The sequence below is a fragment of the Pezoporus flaviventris genome, unplaced genomic scaffold (assembly GCF_033815535.1).
Source record: "Pezoporus flaviventris isolate CSIRO_AGI_PZ_B2104156 unplaced genomic scaffold, CSIRO_AGI_Pfla_v1 ptg000050l, whole genome shotgun sequence".
Lineage (NCBI taxonomy): Eukaryota > Metazoa > Chordata > Aves > Psittaciformes > Psittacidae > Pezoporus > Pezoporus flaviventris.
The window spans coordinates 4,948,965-4,960,385 of NW_026892598.1; the positions used below are offsets into that span (position 1 = coordinate 4,948,965).

General features: G+C 40.6%; 1 protein-coding gene across 2 annotated transcripts in view; it reads left to right on the forward strand.

Moving 5' to 3' along the window:
• Positions 1 to 4,363, forward strand: part of DGKQ (diacylglycerol kinase theta) — an 81,904-nt gene extending 77,541 nt beyond the window's left edge. For both annotated transcript variants that reach the window (XM_061468742.1, XM_061468743.1), the window contains exons 21-23: positions 538 to 649; positions 2,458 to 2,610; positions 3,758 to 4,363. In XM_061468742.1, coding sequence (XP_061324726.1) covers positions 538 to 649; positions 2,458 to 2,610; positions 3,758 to 3,850 — 358 coding nt within the window. In that variant the 3' untranslated portion in view covers positions 3,851 to 4,363. The remainder of the gene's footprint in view (positions 1 to 537; positions 650 to 2,457; positions 2,611 to 3,757) is intronic.
• Positions 4,364 to 11,421: the final 7,058 nt, after the last annotated feature.

An 11,421-nucleotide genomic window follows, 5' to 3' on the forward strand; every position in this document is an offset into this window, starting at 1 on the left:
ACCTGCAGGGAGCTCGAGTTACTGCTGTGGAAGGAAGGAGGAAGCAAATCTGCAGGAAACCTGGTTTCTTTAAATGTGCTGTTGGTAGAGGCAGGGCTTTTTCTGTACAAAACCAGCAAGTAACTAGTGCTGCCATACGATTATTTTTCCAAGGCCACTCTTGTCTTAAACTGCCTGTACTTCTTTCTATTTTAGTCGAAAATGTTTCAACTTTTTATTCAAATACACGTATCCTTACATGTGTGCACATGTGCGCACACACAAGTGTACGCTGCACAAGAGAACTATGGAGGAGAAAAGATCCCAATTGGTACTGAGCAGTCAATGCACTAAAACAATAAACAAGTGATTTGCCTTAAGGAGGGTCAGTAGTGCACAAAAAGCAAAATTGTGTTAGAAGCATTTCAGAGGATTGAAGTGCAGAAACACTGTGGAGTGTCTAGCTTTTGAGGCCTGTGGAACTAGCCACCCTCAGCAGGGAGCTAGGCAGGGTGCTCATGGCAGACAACAGGTCACTGTGGTGTGCTCTCCATGCAGCTGGGGGTCCGGAGCTGACCTCTGGGGGTCCGACAGTGATAACCGCTTTGAGAAGCCACGCATTGATGATGGGCTGCTGGAAGTTGTTGGTGTGACAGGCGTTGTTCACATGGTGAGTTGGCATCCCACCTAAGAGCTGAGGAAACATACATTTTCTCAGACAAGTTTACTTTTGTAACAAAGAGTGCATTGTAAGTGCTTAGTCCTAAGAAGTATGCATCGGTGTTAAGGTTTAACCATTGTTTATTCAGGTACTTATTGTGTCACACAGAAATGGTTATAGACCATAACCAGAATTAATGGGCAGCATCAGCTGTCTGTGAACAAGGGATTGGGGTGTCGAGTTCTGCTGCAGCTGTAATACCTGTTAAGAGAGCAGTGCACTCTCATTGCCTGTATACTGGCCTGCTGTGAAGGTCCAGGTTGAAGTGCCAGGCTACAGTGGGTGGAATGGAAACAAAGAAATCTGTGGTGGGGTAAGAATAAGTAATAGCAGTGTGAAGAACTTATTAAAAGCGGATGGGGAAATGCTTCATAACTTAAGCAGGTTTCGAACCAAGGCCAAGGCCAGAAATATGCATATATACATACATGTGAAATGCAAACATATATATTTGTATATGCGTTATGGTACATATAAATATCATGGTGTCAAAGCCAAACAGTTCTTGGATGAAAACAAGGGTTTATTCTGATATTACAAAAACAGATGGTGTATTTGTGAAAATTCTTGTTATACCTGATCACAGTCATTTCCCCTACACAGGTGGCTTTTGTAATTGTCTGCCACAGGCTTTCCAACACCTGTCTCTGAGAATCTGATACTGCCCTTGATCCTGATGCTATGTGAGGCAAATGGTGTACCCCTCTGCAAAGATGATTATGACTCAATTTGTGCAATTTTAATTCTTCCATTATTACATATTTTAACAATGGCTTGCTATTAGTGATGCAATCTTGTGAGGTGCTGGCTTGTTTTTGTCTTCCTATTTCTTTCATTATACTAAGAAAACTGCTGCTGGAAAAAGTATATATGATCAGGCAAGTAAAGACAACTAGCCCATACAACCAGTGAGATGGAAAGGTGGGTGCTTAAAACTGTTTGTGCAGCTTGATCTTTGGTGTTGGCGAACTTCACCATTTTGTAATTTAGATCTTTTAAAGAAAGGCAAATATAAAACATTCTATTAGAAGTAGTAGTTTGGTAGAGATCCTTAAAAGCTGGGTGAAATTAGAAGCAACAAGGTGTGTACCCACTGCTCTGGAATATAAATGTTAACAAACCCATGCTCTGGTTCTGTGATCTTCTATTAAGGTTTTTACTTCCATGTTTGGTGTCTGTACAGGTTCCCCAAGAGAATGTGTAGCAGGAAAGTTCACTTTGCTTTGCTTTTTACAGTCAACACTCAGCTGAGTACATAATATATATATATATGTATATATATGTGTGTATATATATATATATATATATATATATTTGGAGTTGAGTTTGGCAAAACTCTCTCTCCCTGTTTGATAAAGTGCTTTTAGACCCAAGTTTCAGATGTATGTGCTGGTCTGTGTGTATAGCAAGGTGTTTAGAAACTGTGTTTGCTATGTTATGGTGGGGGGAAATAAAAGCAAACAAGACCTTTGTGAGTGCATGCTCCTTGGCCAACCTGAGTGTACACATGGCTTCATTGTGTAAGTTACTTTGCCAGCAGCAGCCCACAGGGGTATCTGCATTCGTCTTCATGCACTAACTTAAAATAATGAACGCTGCAGTAAAGGCATCCTGTGCAGGTTTTGCCTAAGCAGTTCTAAGTAAAATAACTTAAAATGTCAGGTGAGAGTAAAATTCTAACCACCCAAAAGTGTAGCTAATGTTTATGCTTCTGGTTTATTGGGGTGATTGATATCCTGGCTTTTACTTCCAAACAGGGTCAAGTCCAAGGTGGTTTTCGATCAGGCATCCGTATAGCCCAAGGCTCATATTTTCGTGTAACTCTCCTAAAGCCAATTCCAGTTCAAGTTGATGGAGAGCCCTGGATTCAGGCCCCTGGCCAGATTATAATTTCTGCTGCAGGACCAAAGGTACTGGCTGTAGATCTTTTTTTAGCAAGTTGACTTTGTTTCTCCAGTGGATATTATCATATTACTGCCTATCGTGTTCTGATGCTTAACTGTAAAGGAGTTTGTTGTCACAGTATGGTAACTGTTGGATAGGTACATAGCAGTTTCTGCAGAGGACGATTTGAGGACCCTCTCCACTGGCTCACATGAGGCTTGTGTTTAGAAAAACAGTTCAGCCTAATGACTTAAATTTTTTACCCAGCATTGAGATCTCCAGGCAGCGTTGCTTGCCCTGAGACAGACCACAGTTATGAGGGCCATGGCAGTATGCCATCTGCAAGGTAGCAAGCAGTCTGCTGGTTGTGCTGGAGGAGGGAAGGTCTGTCAGAGAGCAGCAAAAAGGATGACTGAGTAGCGGAGGAGGAGGGCCTGAGAAAAAGAGAATTTGGAGTAGTCACTGTCTGGGTGATATACAGTCATACCTCAATGTATATGTAGAAGGACAAGAGCATCAGTTACCTAAGAATTTAACTTCTCTGTTGACTCTGAAATTGTGAAATAAACATTTTGCAGTAGCTGACTCCTCGTGCACAGTGGTGTACACATTTGTCTGCTACATTAAGGATGCCTTTTCAACTCTCAGAAACAGGTTGCTGCTGTCAATCTTGGAAAATGTGTAGCCCTACTGGGAGGGCTACCAGAAAAATGGCCTTTGCAGAGTCAAAATGGGTGAAAAAGAGGGTCACACCTCAAATGTTTTGCAGTATGTTAAACTTTGTTCTTTTCCTGAGAGAAAAAGGGGGAAAGAGAAAAATAAGAGAAAACATGCCTAACTTTGTCCTTCCAGTGAGAAATATTTAAATCTATCAGGTTAGTGACTAATAGTGTTAATCTGTATATAATGTGTATATATATGTGTGCACATGAATATATACGCACACAAATATGTACACTTATCTGTATATGTCCACATACATGTGTATATATGTTTATGGGAAAAAAGTCACTTAATCCTGTAGCTTTTTAAGGATAGGTGATTCTGGTAGTTTGTATTTAAACGCTTTTCTGTTGCAGTTCCAACATTTTACTTGTGTTAGTTGCCTTAGGTCTGCTTATAGGTGACTACAGATACTTAATTGCTCACTTTCATTTAAACTTTCTATTTTAGGTCCACATGTTGAAGAAATCCAAGAAACAGAAAAAAACTGGAAGCATGAAAGAGATGCGAGGGGATATGTCCATCTCTGAAGGAGGACGCTAAGTGGAGACCTGTGCTCAGAAGAGATGCAGCAGACCTACTTTAGATACCAAGATGGCTCAGTAAAACAGAGTGCAGACAGCTAGTGAAGAGAGTTGCTTATGAGCGTGCCTTTCATTACATTTTGATAGTATCAAGTTCTATTTTGTCTTTCAAAGATAGTGCCTCATTGTTAAAAATAACTGTTATATACCACTTGTCACATCTGAAATGTTTACTTTGGGTTGCTTTTCCATAAGCTATTTCCTACTTTTCCATGTATATAGAAACTGAGGCCAAACAGAAGTTCCAAGATGCTGAGATTTCTGATCTACCTTTACAAAGACTCTTCCCCTCCTCCCAGCTGTTTCTTAAAGAAAACCATTCCATAGATAAATTTTGGTGCATTGTTCCATAAATCAGTATGTGTGCCTCCCAGCTAGAAAAGGGCAAAGACATGAGCTGCTGAAAACTCCTTGGATCAGTCCAAACAGCAGCACTGAAACAGTACGACCATAAAGAGAAAAATACAAAACACAGGAGAGATGATTTCTGTTAAAGGAGCCCTTTGCTGTGGGAGGACAGAAAGTACTAGAAAGTTGAGTCAAAATATTTCAGAGTTTAGTTCAACAGTATTTGGACAGAATGAATTAAGGGGAAACAGTTTGTAGAGCAAGTTTTCAGCTTAGTTTCTCCTATATTATTCAGCCAAAGCCTATTTTAAAAGGCATTTGAATTTCAGCAGCTACACTCTCATATAAAAGAGGAATGAGAACACCTGAGGTGGTATTACATTATACTGATGTTTTTCTGTCATTGAAACCATTACCTTTGATGCCAGACTTTTCTTATTGTCTTTACTTGTGATTAATTTATCACAGTTGGACTGTTACTTAACAGCAAGCTAAAAGACTAAAATAATCATCACTGATTAGGGTAAGAGAAGTACCATTTAGTGTTCACTTTAGTAAATGCACACACAGTCATATATTAGAGCTGAACTGAAGTATAGTGTAGCTTCACTGAGTAGCCTGAGGAGGTATTGAAGCCTGTAGTGTGTGTAACGTGCTGTAGGCTTCAGGTAACTGGGAATGCAATAGCCGTCGTGAAAACTCACTTACCTGGACAGCCTTCTCAAGGTCTTGGTAGGTGTTGTTACCAGTGTGGGCCCAGGGACACAGTGACTCTCTTTTCTACTTGGTGTGTGTGTGCTTCCCAGAGGCCATTCCTCTGTCAGGTCCTGTGAGATAATCTCTCTGTGCTTACCATTTGCTGAAGATGTGGGGATCAGGTACTTCTTTTTTGTGGGGATCTAGAACAGCTTCCTGCTAGAGACTGGCATTAGAGCAGACATGCTGATCTGTCATTCACTATTACATATCTGCTGTCCATAGCCATAATTGTGTTGGCCTTCACTCACATCTCTGCTGGTCTCATCTCACTGTGGTTCTCTAGCGACTGAACCTTTCACTTCAGGTCAGCATCATACACAAGCAGCCCTCTGAGCCAGTTGTGCTGCTTGGTTTTGCCACTTGTGTGCATCTGCTGCCTGGAGCTATTTAAGCTATGTTGCCAAAACTCCATTCACTAGCCAGTGGGCTTACTTGTTGTCCTCTATTGTGTGGTAATAACTAATTTATCTATGCATGGTATGAATTGATCACTCAAGCTTTAGGAGCATTCCTCTTGCCAGTGCCTCTAGGAAACCATCTCCAGCTGCTTCAGGGGACTGCAATATAACTGAAATACACAAAAGTTGTTCTGTGTTGGAGTCAGCCACATGCTGAGGCAGTTCTTGGTGGGTCTTGCTCAGTACTCTAAGCACTGTGCCAGCCTCAGCTACATATGATCAGTACCTGTGCTTTCTGCTTTCCAGGCACGGTGCAGACAAGCGTGTCAATGTGGGTGCTGCAAGACAGTTATCTATAGCAACAGAATGATACAGCTAAAGCTGTAAACAAACAGCCGTGCAAAAATGGCATCTGCCTGCAGCTTCTCTGTACTGTTCAGTGATTCCTTCTGTTCTTAGTGTTCTAGTTGAGATGTGTTTAGAGGACTGACTCCAGTTTTCAGTGAAGGGTATTAATATTTTAAATTGTTCATTTAATACTAGGGTGTTTTTCATGTTCACCATGTGGATTACATGTTACCTCTTTATACAGCATGCAAACTGGAGTCATGATATGAAGGAGATAGTGTGGATAGTATAGAGCTAATATCCCCACCTCCTCATCATTAAACATAGAGTTGTCTCTGCTTCAGAACCTGGGCATGAAGGATCAGCTGGAGCTCTTCTGGCATCCTGGTACCAGCATTACAAATAAGAAGGGTAAACTGTTGTGTTTCAGGGTAAGCTCTCTCAGGATGAAGCTCACAAATTAGAGAGGAAATGTGAAATTGATTGCTGCTTGTAATTGTCCAGAAAGTCAGAGAAATTGCTTTGGGTCCTCATGGCAAGAGAAAGAATGCATGGTCTTCTTTCCAGTGGCTGACTCAGTAATGGAGAGGAAAACTTGACTTTTTGTTACAGAAAGCATGTGTAAACTTTCAGCTTTCTGGTACTGACCATCTTCTGCAGCCTAAGTAAATCAACCTTACTGTTTTTCCAGACGTACAGAATCCTGCAGCTGACCATGTTTCATGTTCTTGGCTCGTTAAGGACCTGGCTCTCTCTCCCTTTTGCTCAGTATCTGTTATCTGAAATAACATGAAACTTTAGGGTCACGGTATTTTAATCAGAGGGCCCCTTACTGTGGCATATCCTTCCATGGGGGTTTTCCAGGCCTGGAACACTGCACCAGCCTTGGGTCAGGTAGTGTCATGGTAGCAAGGTGACAGAATGTGTTCTCCTTACAACTGCCAGAGGGGATCCTGGTGCAGAACAGGAAGGCTTTGAGTTTTCTTTTTTCTTGACTTTTTCTTTTCTCTTGACTTTTTCTTTTCTTCCAGAACCCAACTCCCCCACGTGTTGTTTCAGCAGATGCCACACTGGAATGAAAACATGTCTTAAGAAAAATGCACTTAGCATTTAAGGTCTCTGTGCATCATAAAATAATGCCTGGTATGTTTTGAAGACAAAACAGATTCCTGGACAGTTTAGACAGAAAAGCTGCTGTAAAGCTTTTAAAAAGGAGAAACTCAATATTTAACCCCTCTATTAAGATGTTCCTGTTTCAGGTAGTGTAAAGGCCTGTGTATCAAGATATATTTTTTTCTTACATTTTCATCACACATAGTATCTGAGAGGGTCTAGTATTTTCTTCCATAGTATGTTAGACTTTCTTGAAGAGAGGAGGTAACTCTTTGCAGTTAATATGAAAACATTTTGACTTATCCTTTACATTGAGCAAAACAGTGCCATATAATTTATGTGATAGCGGGCAGATAACTGATTCTTAGCACTGAGTCTCTGACTAACACTGTGTGAGAGCCTAGCAGTAACTTGTCCAAGTGCTTTAAATAATACAGTAACAAAAGTGTTGGGAAGAGGTTTGATTCTGTCAAGATTAAGTGTCAATCAGCACCAGGGGCACAGCACCAGGAACCGTAGTCTATAGGCAAGGAGGAGACATGGGCTATTGCTATTCTGAGCACACTCTGTGCACTGCCCTGCCCTGCCGTTTACTTTGCATGTAAACTGTGGCAGGCACAAGACAGCACAGCTAGCACCTCTCCTACTGAGATAGGAGCTCCAGACCTTTTACTAGTGTCCTATAATTCTTTGCCAGCATGGGGGAGAGAAGGGTCCTGAAAACCATGCTTCATTTCAGATAGCCCACTACTGCAAAGAGAAGGTGGTCATCTGTTTAAAATCTGTTTTGATGGGTAAACACATTATCTCTGTCTTGAATCAGAACCCAAATTTGAAAGCTTATTCCCAGGATACAGGAGCTACTTCAGAACATTTGCTGCTTTTCCACCATGGCTTTCACACTTTATTTGTATAGTTAAAATTGATACTTTTAATTGCATTGGTTTTTAAATGAAACTGTTGTTATTTTACAGAAAAACTTTTTCATGTGCACATGAAACACACCCTTTAAAAATAAGCCTTATTGTATTTCATTTCACAGTGCCTACCTGTACAGCTTTTGCTGTGTTACAGCATTCTGATAGCACTTACTTCTGGATCTTTCTCTCACCAGTTTTGGACAGGAGGCAGAGCTTGCTCTCTTCCTGCTCCCACTGAGGTTCCCAACACATATCTCTAATGAGGATGTGCTTTACAAGAAGGTATGATGCCAATATAATGAAAGCACAACTGTGTTTATAGTAGTCTCTGCATTTGCACAGTTTGAGCTCTTCTTGCTCTTTCAGATTTTGATCACGTCTGTGCATGTCTAATGGCAATTTTAGCATTTTAAAAACTAGAAGAAGCTGTAGCATAATTAACTGCAAGACTTAAGGGAGAAACCTAAATGAACTGGTATAGACAGTTGTTCATTAATCTTCACAGTTACCCTCTTACAAGTATTGTACAGATTGCATTTCTTTCAAGAGCGAACAATGTACTCACTTTCAAAATATCAGCTGTTTGGAACTGCTAAGCATTTACGCATGCACATTAGTATGCAGCAGTCTGTTGGCATGTAAATGTGACATTATGAAATGAAGCCTCATTTTGTGGGAGGAGAAGGTAAGAGGAGCTGTTGTGACACTTAAAAAGGACTTATGTCACTCAACAGATTTAGCTGCATAGGTGTTTTGTAACGTACTGACTGTGCGCAGATACACTGTGTGCGGCACAGCCAGCGATCCATACGCCAGCAATCCATACACCAGCACTGAAACTGGGGATGTGCTGGAGGGGTGCACTTGAACGACCTGGCATTAGATACTCTATTTTTAGTCTGTGTGTGCCTCATACCTCTTCTTTACAACCTTCACAGTAACTGTGCTTTTCCTCTTCTGCTAGGCTGACTCCCTGCGCTTTTGGCCCAGCCTGCATACTGAAACTGGTAACAAAGGCGGGAGTCTGTGGTGGTGAAAGTGCATGGAGAGCAGGGGAACGGACATCCTGCTCCAGAATATGGCCCTGGTGTTAGGCTTAGACTGTTGGTTAGTTTCCCCTTCAGCTTTTACTTCAGCCATTTAATAGCTCTGCAGCAAAGACTCAGCAACTACTGAACTACCTTGGATTCCTAGTGACAAGCATTGCCTCATTTTCAGGCTTTGATCTTATCTGCACCAGGGCACGTGTCACTTCCTACAGGTTTTGCACTTAACAGAAAATGCAGGTTAGATAGGCTTAAGGTGTGGCAAAATTGCAGTGTTTGTACTTTTTTGTAGATACGGGGATGATTCTACAGATACAAAGATGCACTTTCAGGTAACGATGAAAACAAGTTTGTAGAATGCAGCTGTTTAGGACTTGGACTGCAGCATTCCTTGCTTTATATCGTGTCCTCCTTGAAAGCCTGCTTGGGAATGAGAGATGTTATCTTCCTCCCATCGCAGTATGTATTTATAACTGACTGACTGAAAATTCATATATATATTTAAACAGTTACAATTGGCTGCTACTCTAAGATTTACTTTTATTAGACTTGATATTATAATGCATAAAAGCAATGTTAAAGTTTTATTTATAATGTCAACATATACTGATTTGACACTTGGCTTGCAGGAGTGATCCAGCTTAAAGCCTTCATTCCTTTTGCTACTTAATGTAATTAACAGTGTAGCCATTGTATGTGTGCAGTGAAATGAGTGCAAATTACTAATCTTATCCTGCAGTTAGACCAGCAGTTTCAATGTTTACAGGAGAGTGACTATTGATTGTAAACCCATACATGCTTATTGAAACAGTACAGTCTCTCTCAGTGTTTTGGAAGCATTGTTTGTGCTTCCCATGACAATTAATGAAAAAATTGCCTTCTGGTTTAGATTCCTGGTTATGTCCCTCTGGAGAGATTTAAATGGGGATTATGACTTTTCTGCCACCCAAAGGACAGAATTTCTACTGACGCAAGAGTTGTACTGAACATGTTTTCTGAAAGATTGCCTTTATTTTTTGTGAAGATAATTTATGAGCATTCAGTGTTGCTGAAAAAGTTGGTCTGAAGTCTTGAAATAAACGTGTGTAGATATTAAAGATGTATCCCAAAGCAAAGTATTTTTTAATTGGGCACAGTTACTGGTGCGGGTTATCCCTCTGATCTCTCCTAGCAACACACCCACAGGAGTGTGCACAGCTCCCGTGTGTTACTTAGGAGATGACTTGATTGCAGAAGATGTGGGTTCATTTACATTGTGTGTGTCCCGTATCACTCCTCTGGCGGCAACTCCTAATTACAGACATGGGGTGTAGAAGGCAGAACCTCTTCCCCATGCACATCACCACAGGTGAAAGGAGAGGCCACCTGTGTGCTTGGCCACAGGGCTGTTTGGCACTTGCAGTCCTCCCTGTCCACACAAAGGGTGTGCCATGCATTAGTACTTTTGCTTTCTGATGGAAGGAAGTTGCAAATGAGCATGTTGCCCGTGTGATCAGTTACCAGCTTGCCTCACTGTGGCATTCCTTTCTTTGTGCTGCTGACCTTGCCAAACTGGGTAGCAAGAGGTGCTTGAAGAGTTACTATTTATTGTGTATTTTTTAGGTGCTTATAAAGCCTTCACTGCTATTTTAAAGCAAAATTCGGGGGATCTGTAGCACAGCAATAGCTTTATAACTCCAGCTTTCTGAACATGCCAAAAGCAAGTTATTCTTAGGATAGTTTAATTAGCAATGGTGCACATAGTAGTAATCATTACCTTGAAGCTGTACGTTCTGATTACTGAAAGAGAGCGTCTCTGATTTGAATGTAAAGCATCACAGAGTTTATAAATAACATCCTGCATACCCATACATCACGTATCACATCTTAAGTCTTCTCAAACTGTGGCTGCAGTATTGCTTAAATAACTGTGTTTCTCACTGCAGATTATTCAAGTAGCCCAACTTTGAGAAGATACTCTGTCTTAAAGCATTTCCTGTGAATGTTCTAATACATTGGTAATAAGTCGTGTTGGCCCAACAAGATAAGGCAAGCTGACCATAAAGCAGTTTAGTTACTGTCTAGTGCTTTTTCTTTGTGCATCTGCCTAATAATTCTCAGAAAAAAAAAAAGCCTAAGTATAAGCATTAAAGTGAAAACTGTTTTCATATTGCGTGCCTCAAACCAGTAATGCATTATCACACGTTTACTTGTGGACTGGTCTCAGAAACAGGCTTTTAATGATGTAACTTGTTTCTCAATGTCTGCCTTGCAAGTGAGACACATCACTATGCTGTGGTAACTTGTCTACAAATAACATACTGAGTGTACTAATTGGTTTAAAAAAAGTAATTTATAAAAGATGAATTTTTCTCTTCTATTTAAACATCTGTTTGTCCTTGGGTTATGCTCTTAGCACAATTCTGTATATATTTTGCAATATGTGTGTTGTGTTTGATTGTACATTTTGCACTTGAAATTCTGTATTCTAATACAAGTTCCAGAGATCTGTAACTAGAGTTTGTGTGTGAAAAATACAACATCTCTTCTATCCTGGATGTTTGTGGAATAGTCGTGCTGTAAAAAACAGTGAAATACACTTCTGCAGAGACAAACATT